Here is a 16,673-nt window from a genome sequence, read left to right as displayed (position 1 = left end):
ATACAACTAACTATACTTTCTAACTGTTAAAAATAAACATGGTTTTTTATTTATTGTACAAAAATGTTTGCTTAATTTTTTGTAATCTTTCCTATCTTTATTGCAGGCAGAAACATTTAACGAACTGAGCGAAAAACTAAAGAATGTATATTATAAAGGGGTAGGTTTCAGTTTTGTTTTTCTCTGTTTTAGTGGTACTAAAAAGAGTTAGACACACTGTTGATACAAAGATAAAAATTCATAAAATTATTGAAAGGTAGATAATTAGGCTGAAATAAACAAGACATTTTTTTTCTAAGCCTAAAAACCTTTTAAACGAAATAAGTTAACTTGTTTAGAGTTAATAATTATCTAAATTCTGGTGTAAAGATTGTATAACATGTTATTCGTTTTGTAGTTAAAAGGTGAGATAATAAGTCGTATAAATCCCGAGTTTGAGATTAGAAACGAAATGTTACCTGATAGTGCTGTAGCTTATATGATGGTATTTGATCCACTGGGATCTGTATGTTTATCTTTAGCATCACAGATGGATTTCTTCAATAGAATCCCAGTAACTCTTTGATTCATTTTTAACCACTTATAGCAGAGATACTGAATGTCAAAACACGTGATTTCCATTATAAACTTCCACATTATAACCTAAAATACATTATTCCAAGAATATTGTATTCAACTTTACATACTGGTACCACTGAGAATAAATACGATTTAATCAGATGTCAGGAATTACACAGTTTTAATATGTATTTCTAGGTTTAACTTTACCCTAGAACAGAGAAAGGAGGGTGGGTAGTTTGGTTTTTAGACCAATCACGCTCTAACATTCTTGTAGTTGACTCGTGAGATGTTACGAACATAGAGAATTGAACAGTTGTACCCAACAAATATCATCGAGTAGAACCTAATTGTAAGCTATAATTGATAAGGTAAGAATGAAATGAACGTCGCTTAGGCCAGAAAGAATCTTTATTGATGGAAGAAACTCGAATTGGAGATTTAATGATGAAAATAAATCTTCTGGTACACATCAAATTGAAGAATGAACCGATAGTTTATATAGCAAAAAAACTGATGCTGTTGTCTATCAAGATAAAATACCGTGAAATGAAATAGATGTAGGTCATCTAGCTAGTTGAAATGATACCAAGTATTGTCAGCTAGAATAGAGATATAATAATTAGCTACATAGGTTGCGTTTGTTATATTAAAACGATTTTCGAGTTTCTCCTGTCGTTACAGTCTATATCGCTATGTTCTGTCATACTATGTATCACGACTGTATACCTTATTAATACCTCTGCTGCGTAGTTTATATTGGAAAAGGCTCCGTTATGAAGTTCTCATATTCAGAGCACACTCCTCTCCATGTGTGCTTTCCATAAGCCATCTAGTACAAGAACTTCAGTTTTCGAGTGGTCCTTGTAACAGTTCGATAGTACAAAAATCTGTATGTAACATGACTAGTATGTCTTTGAATATAATATTATGAATACCTGTTTCATACTCCAGCTGCTTGAGCCATGCGACGTTTGAACGGCAATGTCGTAGAAGCAACTTGTGTACACATGACTTGTGTTGCTTTCCTAGCCAGATATTCTTCTTGATTATGTTTTGTACTGTTGCCCGGGGCACGTTGACGGTTTATGTCATGGAGCTTTGTGTTCGTGAATTATTACCTGTTATAAGATTTCGCACTTTGTTTACTATAGCTGGGATGCAACTTGATGCAGTTCTTTTTCTGGATGGTCCAGGTACCCCAAGTTGATCCATATTGCTATGTTTATCAATACCATTAAGTACAAAGGATATCCCCGTCTTGGAAATTCTAAATCCCTAATCTGAATACATCTTTATGATCTGAGTGCATGAACATTTTTCGTCGGAAAAGGCTGTTACATTCCCTTCTCAAAAGTGATCAGTTTTCAATGGCTGTTGTAACTGTCACGTGACTTGCTGATTTTTATATTCAAAATCGTTCTGATAACATCGTACTTAACACTGGAATTAATAGGATAAAGAATTATTGAAATGGGATAGATGTAGACATGAAGTAGTAAAACACAAAATTGATTCTTCATGCAGCAAAGAAACATGCAATAAAATGTCTTTATAATGGAAATTCTTGGAATATCTTTATCACCAAATGACTGTACAAGGAAACGTCAAAGGTGGCTCTTGGTGACTAAAACAAATGCCTTAACTGCTGCCAGAGAAACGAGAGGATGAGGTCAGACTGAAAAATTCTCCAGAAAAGAAAATCTTACATGCTGGAAAGTTTTCAGTGGTTTGGGTGATTACGTGATATAACTGGGGAGAGACGAGATAACTTCTAGTGCTGTCTATTACAAACTGGTAAGTTTCTTGTTTACAGATTTTATCCAACAGGCTTGGCAGTAATGTGCATGGTTCCCTCTGGAAACCTTTTGCAAAGAAACAGACCAAAGCAGAGAAACTGCCACCTACAGGAGGAAGTCTTCATCAGGAGAAATAGAGCTACCTGAACTATAAATATGGGTAGAAAGTAAGAATTATGTTCCAGTTTCAGCTCTGCTTCCATCTGCACCTAAGGCTGTAGTTGAACTTGTGACAAACCAATCACTAAGTCACTCTGATACATTTACATGTCGAAGGCGTTATTTAAAATATACATGAAATGTGCATTTGTGAGACACAGGACAACTTGTGCAGTAATACAGATCAACTAACTGTTAACGTCATATCAGACGCCTCAAAGGATTCCGGTTTCATAAAAAAACTGTTACAGTTTCTTAAACATAAACGTATATTTAATGAAACGTTACCTTGTAACTTTACTTGATTTTTACAAAAACGATTCGCGAAAGTAACGTTTCTTAGAAACTTCTTGGAAGTCTATATTTATTATCCTAGTTTCAGCAAAAATTCAAACATAATACAATGTAAATTTAAAAGCTGAAAGTTCACCATATATTAAATATAATGTGTGTTAAAATAACTAAGTTTTTGTGTGTTAGTACTTAAACCTGTCTTGAATTTGTGTTCAAATAACTAAGTTTTTGTGCGATGGTACCTAAACGTGTCTTGAATTTGTGTTCAAATAACTAAGTTTTTGTGTGATGGTACCTAAACCTGTCTTGAATTTGTGTTAAAATAACTAAGTTTTGTGTGATAGTACCTAAACGTGTCTTGAATTTGTGTTAAAATAACGACGTTTTTGTGTGATGGTACCTAAACGTGTATTGAATTTGTGTTACAATAACTAAGTTTTGTGTGATAGTACCTAAACGTGTCTTGAATTTGTGTTAAAATAACGAAGTTTTTGTGCGATGGTACCTAAACGTGTCTTGAATTTGTGTTAAAATAACGAAGTTTTGTGCGATAGTACCTAAACGTGTCTTGAATTTGTGTTACAATAACTAAGTTTTGTGTGATAGTACCTAAACGTGTCTTGAATTTGTGTTAAAATAACTAAGTTTTTGTGCGATAGTACCTAAACTTGTCTTGATTATAGTTGTGGCAAGTTACACTTGCAAATTGTCAATTTTAAGAGTCCTTTTTCTGACCGCGATACAGATTCCACAACTTTTCGTCAACATGTATTTTTTATTACAACTTAAATAGTACAGTAGTATATAAAATCAACGTACTGATCCTACCTAAACTTCTCCAATATGAAATCGAACAAAGTGATACAAATCAGAAATGCCTTTTGTAAGTGGGGACGAATTCGACTTTGCACCTACAAATATCTCTAGCTAAGATGAAATTATAATTGTATTCACACAAAGTAAATGCTTAGTATTTATAAAACAAATAAAAATATTAATTTTCTAGTAAACTATAACAAATGCATTAATAATGATTTTCGTACAGTATGTGCTCTTTACTTTTATCATAGGATCGGTTTTACGAAATTAACTAAAGGTATGTTAAGGTGAACTCTCTAAACCAGTATATTAACATACATGTACTGGGTCTGGTTTAGAGAATTCAGTACATGGATGTAGAGAGTTTAGTACAATTATTTTAGTACAGAGTCGGGTGTAGAGAGTTTAGTACAAATATTTTAATATAGGGTCGGGTTTAGAGAGTTTAATAAAAATATTTTAATATAGGACGGGTTTCGAGAGTTTAGTACAAATATTTTAATATAGAGTCGGGTTTCGAGAGTTTAGTACAAATGTTTTAGTATAGAGTCGGGTTTAGAGAGTTTAGTACAAATATTTTAGTATAGAGTCGGGTTTAGAGAGTTTAGTACAAATATTTTAGTATAGAGTCGGGTTTAGATAGTTTAGTACAATTATTTTAGTATAGGTCGTGTTTAGATAGTTTAGTACAAATTTATTAGTATAGAGTCGGGTTTAAATAGTTTAGTACAAATATTTTAGTATAGGGTTGGGTTTAATACAAATATGTTAATCTTGACCTTGATTTGGATATAGATCTTTTCGGGATGTTCCCATGTTTGCCACCGGGTTTTATGTCGTTGAGGACCTGGGAGGGTGAGGTACATTTTCGACATCTTCCTTAACTATTGACTAAAAACTGGTAAATGCTACTGATGGTATTCATTTTCGGAATATTAAAAAGTTTTAATTTTTCTATTTGAATTTCGTCCAGATGTTCTCTTCCGACGAAAGGTCAGTGTTAGCTCAGACCATTGGCTTCCTGGAGACATGCCATACACATATGAAGGAAACGGTTGCAGCTTTGGAGGAGAAAATAAACGATTTGGAAGGGGAAAAGGTTAGTTAGTAAAATATTCAGCGGTTTGTGAAATCTAACGGCCTGTTTGTGCAAGGTAAAGGCGAATATATTAGTGTTGTATACGGCTGGAGGACAGTTTGATATTTAACAACGTTTCAAGCTTTCGTGTTTGGTGTTCAGAACTTTAAATGGTTTTCCGTATGATAACACACGTTATATATACATATTCATGATGTCAGAAAAACACGTAGGTTCAATATGTCTTGATACAAAATAATAAAAACCTTATAACCCGACCTTTCTTCTTCAGGGGCAAACTGTTTATACATACATATAAATATATATATAGAACATACATAGAACTGGAAACAGTTTTCAGTTTGAAAACACAGGGTGTATATATCTATATTCCTCTGTGACAACACTGATACAATTTGTGTGAAGAATTGAAAACATGAGATCAGGAAGAATTCGAGCACGTGACTATCTGGCAATCAGTATTTAGTCAACTTTGCTACCATTTAAAATTGGCACATCAGTAACAAATAAACGGGTTCTGAACTTTATAAGTCGACCAAGAATCCTTTTAAATATCGACTTTAACAACCAATGAAGGGGAATTCTGGAATTTGGTAGTATAATTACTATAGCACCCGCCATTTTAGCAAAATCACGAATTTCAATCTCCTGATCTAACTTCTCATTTATTCATATATATATATATATATGTATACACGTATATATATATGTGTGTGTGTGTTAGTGTGTGTGTTTATATTGAATCTGGTTTACTTTTCTTCCAAAAAAATATGTCAAGGTTGTTGTCAAGAAAGGAGGTCGACCTATTTTAGAGAATACCATTAGTAATTAAATTTCCTTTTTTAAAAATACATTTCTAACTTTGATCTTTCATTTTTCTGGTTCTACCTGGCTGCACCCTGGCTCTGGCGACATGAGTTACAAAGGTTTATTATGCTTCACCTGTTCTGGCTCTGGCGGCATGAGGTTTATTATGCTTCACCTGTTCTGGCTCTGGCGGCATGAGTTACAAAGGTTTATTATGCTTCACCTGTTCTGGCTCTGGCGGCATGAGTTACAAAGGTTTATTATGCTTCACCTGTTCTGGCTCTGGCGGCATGAGTTACAAAGGTTTATTATGCTTCACCTGTTCTGGCTCTGGCGGCATGAGTTACAAAGGTTTATTATGCTTCACCTGTTTAGCGTAGTATAAAGCTGTGTAAGACTTTAAATGCTTCTTTAGCTTGCTTCATTTACTCTTGTGTTTAGCCTAACCTGTTGTGTTAGCAGGCCTGTGGAAGATTCTAGTACCATTTTCGTTATCGTGAGAAGGAACGAGATAGTGTCACGAACCTAAATACTTGTTGTGTTGTTCAAGGAACGGGATAGTGTCACGAACCTAATTACTTGTTGTGTTGTTCAAGGAACGGGATAGTGTCACGAACCTAAATACTTGTTGTGTTGTTCAGGGAACGAGATTGTGTCGCGAACCAAAATACTTGTTGTGTTGTTCAAGGAACGAGATAGTGTCACGAACCTAAATACCTGTTGTGTTGTTCAAGGAACGAGATGGTGTCACGAACATAAATAGCCGTTGTGTTGTTCAAAGAACGAGATGGTGTCACGAACATAAATACCCACCATCTCGTTCCTTGAACAACACAACGTCACGGACCTAAATACTTGTTGTGTTGTTCAAGGAACGAGATAGTATCACGAACCTAAATACCTGTTGTGTTGTTCAAGGAACGAGATAGTATCACGAACCTAAATACCTGTTGTGTTGTTCAAGGAACGAGATAGTGTCACGAACCTAAATACCTGTTGTGTTGTTCAAGGAACGAGATAGTGTCACGAACCTAAAACCAAAAACGACTTGTTATCCTTAGTATTCATGAGTTTTTATCAAACTCTAGTTTGGATTATAATATTGTAAGCGGTTTCTTACAAAGCTTAAATTAATTTTGAAAACACTCATCGTATATATATTTGTCTTTTTTTTAAATATTATCAGTCATATCTTTTATATTGTTAATATTTTCCTAATGGTAATGATATCTGTCATCAACATATGAAATTTATGGAAATAATATAAATTCTTGTTAATTGTCTACTAATTAGTACTTCACCACGTTTCAGAAACAGCTGTTTACAATTCGCCCTCCAGAGGACCTCATTGAAGACTACGAAAGGTGTAAAATACAGCTGGAAGAAACCCAAAAGGTTAATATTTACTACCGTGATTTTGTTTGTTTGGAATTAAGCACAACACTACACACAATGGGCTATCTGTGCTCTGCCCACCACGGGTATCAAAACCCAGTTTCTAGCATAGTAAGTCCGCAGACATACCGCTATGCCACTGGGGGGCTACTAATGTGAAGAATAAATTCTGTAAAACTGAAAGTTTCAGCTAAGTTTAAATTATAGCATATTTTCGATAATTAAATTACACGAAGTTCCATAAACGTTTCATGTTCGTCAACTAACAATTCTAAAATCAAAATAGCAAGAATAAATTATAATATCGAATGTAATAGGATCTGTAAATGTATACAAGCAACGATACAGGTTAGAAGATAAAAATCAAAGCAATTATTTACAAAGCATTATAAATCTGAAGTCGGGTTAAAAGCTGAAACAGAGACATAAGAAAAGAAACACATAAATGTACCCCAGACGTTAAAAAACCTTCACTGAGCGTCAGTTCTAAATTACAGACGGTGAAGTTAAAATGAACAAGATGGGACATTTCGTTAGGAGATGTACTTCGAGTTTAGATTTCAAGGTGGATCGCTTTATTAGGAGCTGTATCTATGTTTTGATTTCAAGATGGATCGTTTTGTTAGAAAATGCACTTTGTGTTGAGTTTTCAAGATGGCTCGTTTTGTTAGGAGATGTACTTCGAGTTTAGATTTCAAGGTGGATCGCTTTATTAGGAGCTGTATCTATGTTTCGATTTCAAGATTGATCGTTTTGTTAGAAAATGCACTTTGTGTTGAGTTTACAAGATGGCTCGTTTTGTTAGGATATGTACTTTGTGTTTAATTTAGAAGGGGAGCTGAATTTGTTAGGACAAGCTATTGATGTTAATATTTCGAGACAGGATGTTTCGTTAGGAAAAGCGCTTAGTAACTAGTTTTCAAAGTGTAATATTTCGTCAGAAAAAACGCTAGATGTTTAGTTTCAGCTTCACTCTCGTGCATGATTATAAGCATTTAGTTTCGTATTGCGTAGTTTAACCATTGTATAACGCCCCTAGCTTTCATATGTACTGGTACACAACTCAGAAAGAAAATTAGTATTTTGGCAGAATGTTTTTAGCTAAGAAACGAATTGTCGGTTCACAGTTGATAGTAGTTTCAATTTTATACGTGGCTAATTGGTTCACAATTGATATTAAAATAATATTTTATACGTGGCTAATTGATTCACAGTTGATATTAAAATAGTAGTTTCGATTTTATACGTGGCTAATTGGTTCACAGTTGATATTGAAATAGTAGTTTTAATTTTATACGTGGCTAATTGGTTCACAGTTAACATTAAAATAGTAGTTTCGATTTTATATGTGGCTAAGTGGTTCACAGTTGATATTAAAATAGTATTTAATACGTGGCTAATTGGTTCACAGTTGATATTGAAATAGTAGTTTCGATTTTATATTTGGCTAATTGGTTCATAGTTGATATTAAAATAGTAGTTTTAATTTTATACGTGGCTAATTGGTTCTCAGTTCATATTAAAATAGTAGTTTTAATTTTATACGTGGCTAATTGGTTCACAGTTGATATGTAAATAGTATTTTATACGTGGCTAATTGGTTCACAGTTGATATTAAAATAGTAGATTTAATTTTATACTTGGCTAATTGTGATATTAAAAATAGTAGTTTTAATTTTATACGTGGCTAATTGGTTCACAGTTGATATTAAACTAGTAGTTTTAATTTTATACGTGGCTAACTGGTTCACAGTCGATATTAAAATAGTATTTTATATGTAGCTAATTGGTTCACATTTGATATTAAAATAGTAGATTCGATTTTATATGTGGCTAATTGGTTCACAGTTGATATTAAAATAGTATCTTATACGTGGATAATTGGTTCACAGTTGATATTAAAATAGTATTTTATACGTGGATAATTGGGTCACAGTTGATATTAAAATAGTATTTTATACGTGGATAATTGGTTCACAGTTGATATTAAAATAGTAGTTTTAATTTTATACGTGGCTAATTGGTTCATAGTTGATATTAAAATAATATTTTATAGGTGGCTAATTGGTTCACAGTTGATATTAAAATAGTATTTTATACGTGGCTAATTGGTTCACAGTTGATATTAAAATGATATTTTATACGGTTTTAATATCAACTGTGAACCAATTAGCCACGTATAAAATACTATTTTAATATCAACTGTGAACCAATTAGCCACGTATAAAATACTATTTTAATATCAACTGTGAACCAATTAGCCATAGTAGTTTTAATTTTATACGTGGCTAAGTGGTTCACAGTTGATATGAAAATAGTAGTTTCGATTTTATACGTGGCTAATTGGTTCACAGTTGATATTAAAATAGTATTTTATATGTGGCTAAGTGGTTCACAGTTGATATTAAAATAGTATTTATATGTGGCTAATTGGTTCACAGATGATAGTAGTTTCGATTTTATACGTGGCTAATTGGTTCACAGTTGATATTAAAATAATATTTTATACGTGGCTAATTGGTTCACAGTTGATATTAAAATAGTAGATTTAATTTTATACGTAGCTAATTGGTTCTCAGTTGATATTAAAATAGTAGTTTTAATCTTATACGTGGCTAATTGGTTCACAGTTGATATTAAACTAGTAGTTTTAATCTTATACGTGGCTAATTGGTTCTCAGTTCATATTAAAATAGTAGTTTTAATTTTATACGTGGCTAATTGGTTCTCAGTTCATATTAAAATAGTAGTTTTAATATTATACGTGGCTAATTGGTTCACAGTTGATAGTAGTTTCGATTTTATATGTGGCTAATTGGTTCACAGTTGATAGTAGTTTCGATTTTATACGTGGCTAATTGGTTCACAGTTGATATTAAAATAATATTTTATACGTGGCTAATTGGTTCACAGTTGATATTAAAATAATATTTTATACGTGGCTAATTGGTTCACAGTTGATATTAAAATAGTATTTTATACGTGGCTAATTGGTTCACAGTTGATATTAAAATAGTATTTTATACGTGGCTAAGATTCTTTAACCCATTTTCCTTAATTGTAACTCGCGGCTTTCCAAGAAAAACGACAGAAGAGACTCTCTGGTTGTTTAAGTACAGTTCTACCTCTAATTTTGAAGTAATAGGCTAGAGGGCGAGCAGCTAGTCAACACCACCCTCTACCAGCTCCTGAGCTACTCTGATCGAGTGGAGAGATTTGATTGTCACTTTTATAACGCACCCACAGCCCCAAAGTGCGAAGAGCGATTTATTTTTTTAGCAATAACGAGGTACAAACCTCGGATCCACTGGACCACGCTCACCCTCTACCAATTTGTACAGTATTGTTGCTTTTCTTCATTATTTCTTGCATATTCCTAATTCTGGCGATTATTTTAATATTTAATTTTGTATTTTAATAATCAGTGATTAAGAATCTGAAGTATTCGAACAAATATATTCGCTGCTTTAATTGAAGTTTTACAGACTGAAGGTTCCCCCTGATTTTCAGTAGTGTTTATTCGCTGCTTTAATTGAAGTTTTACAGACTCAAGGTTCCCCCCGATTTTCAGTAGTGTTTATTCGCTGCTTTAATTGAAGTTTTACAGACTCAAGGTAATTTATATTGTGCTGATTTTGTGATGAATCGTAATGAACCATAGTAATTTATATTGTGCTGATTTTGTGATGAATCGTCATGAACCATGGTAATTTATATTGTGCTGATTTTGTAATAAATCGTCATGAACTATGATCATTTATATTGCGCTGATTTTGTGATGAATCGTCATGAACCATGGTAATTTACATTGTGCTGATTATGTAATGAATCTTCATGAACCATGGTAATTTATATTGTGTTGATTTTGTAATGAACCTTCATGAACCATGGTAATTTATATTGTGCTGATTTTGTGATGAATCGTAATGAACCATGGTAATTTATATTGTGTTGATTTTGTAATGAATGTTCATGAACCATGGTAATTTATATTGTGCTGATCTTGTGATGAATCGTCATGAACCATTGTAATTTATATTGTGTTGATTTTGTAATGAATCTTCATGAACCATGGTAATTTATATTGTGCTGATCTTGTGATCAATCGTCATGAACCATGGTAATTTATATTGTGCTTATTTTGTGATGAATCCTAATGAACCATAGTAATTTATATTGTGCTGATCTTGTGATGAATCGTCATTTCTTAAAGGTTTAACATAGTTGCTTTCTAAAAGATATATTTTCTTGTGAATTTCTCTAAAAGAAACGTAGTGTAGACTTAATTATTAAATTAAGAGAGAAAACATTTTTCTCTAGCAGTTTCTTTATTAATAATCTTAAGTTTAAACTAATATTTGGATTTTAGTCTTTTTTTTCGTAAATTTATCTTTGAACATGTGAAATCATATTGTAAAAAAGCTTTAAGTAAAATTTTTGTCTCTAACTAAATGATTAAGAAGTATAGAACAAGGAATGGAACTGAAGTTTTTGGAACCTTAAATTTTTAGACCTGAGATAGTCTTCATTTGAACAAAGTAACGTATAAGTTTTCTGGAAACTAACCCTAAAAAGTTTCTAACATTTCTTGGACCCCCAAAATTTTTATAAATGAAAGAAAATGTTTGTCACGTAAAACATTTAATTGTGGATAAAATATTGTACTATGATTTAGCTATTGTATAGTTCACACCATTGATTACGTAATTTATACACATAAGAACATTTGATATCTTTAAAACTCTGAAACTCGCTCAGGCTTTGTTGAGGCTGTTAATATAAAATTTATTCTATAGAAGGAAATTAATTTGATAATTTTTGGAACCTTTCAGATACTCACTAGCACACAAGAAGAGCTGGAAGAGGTCCAGAAACGGGAAGCTACTTTGAATCAGATGGAGGAGATGAACCAACAGTGTGTGGGGCATCTTAGAAACGCCTTTAAAGATTTACAGTCTCAATTAGCTATTGCCACTAGAGGTCAGGACGCTCAAGCTGCCCTTTTAAAGGAACACATAGAACACATTAATAGTCTTAAAACAGTTGAGTATTGAAAGTTTTTGTGAACTTGAATTCATGTGAAAAGTAATTAAACGAACTGCGCATTTACCGTCCTGATTTTCACACTTGTTGATATATAATTAGATTTATTTGGATCTTAAACTTATTTGTATCTTTAAGTTGTATTTTAAAACAGTTTGTCAGGCAGGCTATATTAGCTATAATATCATTGATGTTAATTATTTCTGCTTTAGTAAAAATGTACCCAAACGTTCTAGAAAGCATGATATTGATAAGCTTTGTGTTTGTTTATCTAGCAACTAGAAAATACCGAAGAAGAAAGTAAAAAGCACCACGAGAAAGTACAACATCTAATGAAAGAAAACAACTCGTTAAAAGAAGCACTAGAAAAACTCGAAGCAGTTAGTGAAACCGATGGCCAAAAAAGTAACTTATCAGCCTTGCCAGAAAGACAGGATCTGGCATCTCCAGAAATTCAAAACGAGAGGTTGCAAGAAAAGCTTAGGGATGTATGTAAATCATGCGATCATCTTAGACAAGTACTCAATGATTATGAGAGGATAAATAATGATTTAAGTGGAAGATTAACAACTGTCGAGAAGTCAGAACAAGAACTTGTGGAGAAGAATCTTCGATTATATATAGACTACGTGTCAGCTAGAGAAGATATAGAGAAACTCCTTTTACAACTTGACCATCGGCCAAGTTTGTCTGGTACTTCTGTTAATACCAATAAAGATGTAGATCGGCTCCATGAAGTTTTCCCTGATGAGCCAGATTCCATGGGAACTGCAACTAGTGAAGACGAAGGTCTTGGCGATGACAGTAGACGAGGAGATTCTACGGGTCCAAGTAGTCTTACTGATCTTCATGAATCTGAAGAAGATCTTTTGTCCAAGTCCTCGGATTTGGATTTTGGCGAAAACCGTGTTTTGGAACACTCAAAACCACAGGAATTCGAACAGATGAGGTCGAGATTTCAGCAGATGGACAGTTTACAACAAAAAGAAAAACAACTGTCTGATTGTCTCAAGCATTCAGAGACTTTGGTTATGGAGTTACAGGAAAAACTGAAAGTAAAAGAAGCACAGATCTGTAAACTTTTATCTGAAAACTGTACAACTCATCAAAGTAAATCTGAAGAAATAAAGAAATGGCAACTGGAGATGGAAAAGCAGCAAGCTAAGTTTGAAGATCAACAAAAACATTTAGTTGCAATACAAACGGAGAAGAAGGAACTCCAAGAGCAATTATTAGAGCTTGAAGAATCTGAAAATGATGCCAGATGTGGGGAACAGAAGTTACAAGAGCAGTTGAAGAATTTGTTAGAGAAACAGAAGAGATTAGAAGAAAAACTATCCGATAGAAACAGAGATTCTGAAGTCGCCCGTAAGCAGCTGATGGTGGCAGAAGCAACAGAGAACGAGCTTCGTTCGCAGATAACTTACATGGAGACATTGGTTCAGAAATATGAGGTTCATATTCAAGATCTCGAATCGTCTGAAACAGAACTTCAAAAAAAGGTTTTCAGACTTGAACAGATGTTACATCAAGCTACTGAAGAAAATCTTCGTATACAGCCCACCACATTAAAGCAGCATTCCGAGTATTCAAAAAACACAGATTCTTCAGAAATTCTGGACACCGTGAACTCACAGAGGTACACGCCGTCTGAAATTTGCTCTGTAGAAGTACAGGTTGATATTAATAGAGTTAATTGCGCCAAATCAATGTCAGATCAATCTACTCAAACTGAGTATGGTTCGTGCAGCCACGAGTTAGGAAAAAATCCACTGTACACACTTGAGTCCGTTTTTTCCCACCCTTCACTTTGTGCATCCTCTGAGGTGTTGAGCGAGAAACAAAAAGCTTTATTGGTCCGGCTGAGGGCGTTAGAAGCAGAAGATTCTGTGCTCAGAGAACAACTTCACCAGATGGATGGTTTAAATCTGGTTCTTTGGCAGAAATTATATGATTTAGGTAACGATGTAGGAGCTTGTAAGAGGGAGAACGTAAGCTGGGAAATGTCATTTCAAAAAGGAAGTGAAGAAAAACACTACAAAGCCACAGCTCGACTCGATGATCTTTTAACTACAAAAAATGTTGGCTCTTTTGACAAAGAGATGCAAAGCTCTCTTCCTGTACAATTAGAGGTGACGACTAGTAGTAAGTTAGAACACAGACATGAACATATTCTTTCTAGACTATTAAGCTTAGAAGGAAATGAACAGAAACTTAAAGAAAGACTTTGGGAGCTAGAAAAAATTAACCACGAATTTGAAAAAGAACTTGAGATAAGAGAGAAACTTTACAAAGAAAAAGATAAACAACAACAGAAATGGATGCAAGAAGAAAAAATACTTAAAGAAACAATTCAGACATTGAATGGAGAAAAGACTTTACTGTTTCAAAAAGCTTCATTGCTAGATTTAGAAAAAAAGAACCTTGAAAAAGAAGTTGAAAACATCCAGAAAACACTTCAAACCCTAAAGTTAGAACACGCTAAAGAACTGGAAGATTTAGAACACAGACATAGTCAGGAGGTTGCAAATCTTCGAACTAAGATAAAGGATTTAGAGAAAACAATAGAAGAAATCACAAAACAAATAAGCCAATGCCCTGAAAAAGAAGAAATAGTAAAAAATGAATCGATTAAAAAAATCCGTGATGTAGAAGTTTGTGCAAGTAGTTTGGAAGACTTACAAACTGAACAAGATGACCAAAAAGACTTGGATGAACAAGTTGAGCAAAATAAAAAACAACTAGAAGCACTCAAAGAAACGCATAAATCAGAGATAAAACTCCTAAAATCTCAACACTTGGTTAAAGAGTCAACGTTGGAAGAAGAAATAAAGGAGCTACGTCTTCAAGAACTGAATCTTAATGAAGAAATTGCGTCACTTCGTGAGAAACAGTCAAAATTAGAAAAAGATTTAGAGGCAAAACAAAATGAACTTGAACTCTGTAACCAGCAGTATAAAAATTCCACGAAACTTTTAGAAGAAGAGAATCATTTGGTTGAAGCAGAGTTGAAATGGAAGTTAAAAGAAATGGAGGAGAGCACGACAATTACTGTAACTGCATTGAAAGAAGAGAAACAGAAGCTAGAACTGAATCTCCAAACTGACTTGGAAGATCTACATTCTAAAGAAAAAACATATAAATTTCGAATATCAGAATTAGAGAAACAAGTTTTGGAACTTAAAAGTGAAATTGGTAAGCTAACTGAAGACGTTTCTTCCGTAACAACAAGTGAGATAGATATTAACGAAGAGGGTGGAAAATTGGTTTACGTATCAGAAAGAGAAAAATTACTTCAACAAAGGCTCGAAGAAATGGAAAAGAAGGAAGCAGCATACAGGGAAACATTAGAAAGTGCTGACAAGATTGTCGCATCTTTAGAACGTGGATATAAGGAAAAAATTGACGAATTAGAAAGGTCAGAACGGAACTTAAAACTGCGCGTCTCTCATTTGGAAGATATCGAAAGTCGTCTTCGTAACGCATTAAAATACGAGCAGAGAGGAACCGATGTTCGTAGGAGTAGCGACTTGTTGGAGGAACTAATGGAAGCCGAGGCTAGAGAGAGTGAACTCAAGGATAAAGTTTGTGAGCTGGAGAACACGGAGAGAAACTTGTTGCTTAAAATTAAAGGAATAGCAAAGTCGCAAGAAGCACTAAAAGATGAATTAAAGGAAAAAGACGACATGACGCAGAATTTGGAAAATTTACGGCAAGAAAGAGAAAATCTAAAAAAGGAACTTGCCAGAATTCATAGATCGGAAAATGCCCTTAAAGAAACTCTGGAAGAAGCTGATATAATCCTTCTGCAACGGGAGACGGAGTTGAACCAAAAGATAATAGAATTAGAAGAGGAAAAGAAAGAGCTAGAAGACACTGTCATTCAACTGCGAAAAGACGTAAAGCAGTTAAAAGATCGCATTGAACAGGATATTAACAAACAAATAACTCTCAGCTGTGAGCCATTCCCTCTGTTGGATTCTGAATCTGAAGAACCTCCAGTGAGAAACGAAGAAACGTTCTATACTTGTGGCAGACAGGATTGGAAAATAAGAGAACAGGAATGCGTTGAAGCAGACTTAAGATTAGAGGTAGGAGAAATAGTAACTGTTCGATATTCAGTTTAAATCATTTATATTTATTAGACAGGTTTTGAAAATTTTTAAATTTTCTAAATTATTACCCTGTTGCTTGATCCAGTTCGGAATGACAAAAGATCAAATTTTTTCAACTTTAAATGCATTTCTTTCTCACCTCTACGTTTATCAACGGCAACTTTTCTTATAAATCAACAACTACATTTGAACAGTTCCAAAACTTTTAAATCAATATTTTTGGAAACTTTACGTTTTAGAATGCTAGCAAACTTTTTCACGATTATTGACAATGACCATTAATATCTGAGAACCATCCAGCTAGTTTCGTTTTCTGGAGACACGTGAAGAAGAAATGGACTTGTAACAATTGACAAAATATAACCTTAGTTACGGGTAATGTTATCTTTGGATGAAAACCCACGCAGGAAATCTTATTTTAAATCTTAAAAAAAATGTTATTTTCGAAACGTTGTCTGTTACTTTCTCAACTTCAAGGAATGTTTTGTATATTCACAAAACTCTAATGTGATGGCTGCTCTAGAACAATGCAGGACATTTCCATCATTGTTAAACATTTAACAATGATGGAATGTAGCCTAGTAT

The 16,673-nt window shown here is 33.6% G+C and overlaps 1 protein-coding gene across 1 annotated transcript in view; it reads left to right on the top strand.

Moving 5' to 3' along the window:
* The window catches only part of LOC106475146 (putative leucine-rich repeat-containing protein DDB_G0290503), a gene marked incomplete at its 3' end in the record, with an annotated part of 24,776 nt that overhangs the window by 6,332 nt on the left and 1,771 nt on the right, over nucleotides 1-16,673 (top strand). Inside the window, exons 3-7 of the mRNA XM_013935842.2 lie at nucleotides 107-160; nucleotides 4,603-4,728; nucleotides 6,847-6,930; nucleotides 11,763-11,972; nucleotides 12,249-16,064. Coding sequence (XP_013791296.2) covers nucleotides 107-160; nucleotides 4,603-4,728; nucleotides 6,847-6,930; nucleotides 11,763-11,972; nucleotides 12,249-16,064 — 4,290 coding nt within the window. The remainder of the gene's footprint in view (nucleotides 1-106; nucleotides 161-4,602; nucleotides 4,729-6,846; nucleotides 6,931-11,762; nucleotides 11,973-12,248; nucleotides 16,065-16,673) is intronic.

The sequence above is a fragment of the Limulus polyphemus genome, unplaced genomic scaffold, assembly GCF_000517525.1.
Source record: "Limulus polyphemus unplaced genomic scaffold, Limulus_polyphemus-2.1.2 Scaffold8144, whole genome shotgun sequence".
NCBI classification, from domain to species: domain Eukaryota; kingdom Metazoa; phylum Arthropoda; class Merostomata; order Xiphosura; family Limulidae; genus Limulus; species Limulus polyphemus.
This window is presented reverse-complemented; position numbering and strand designations above follow the sequence as displayed.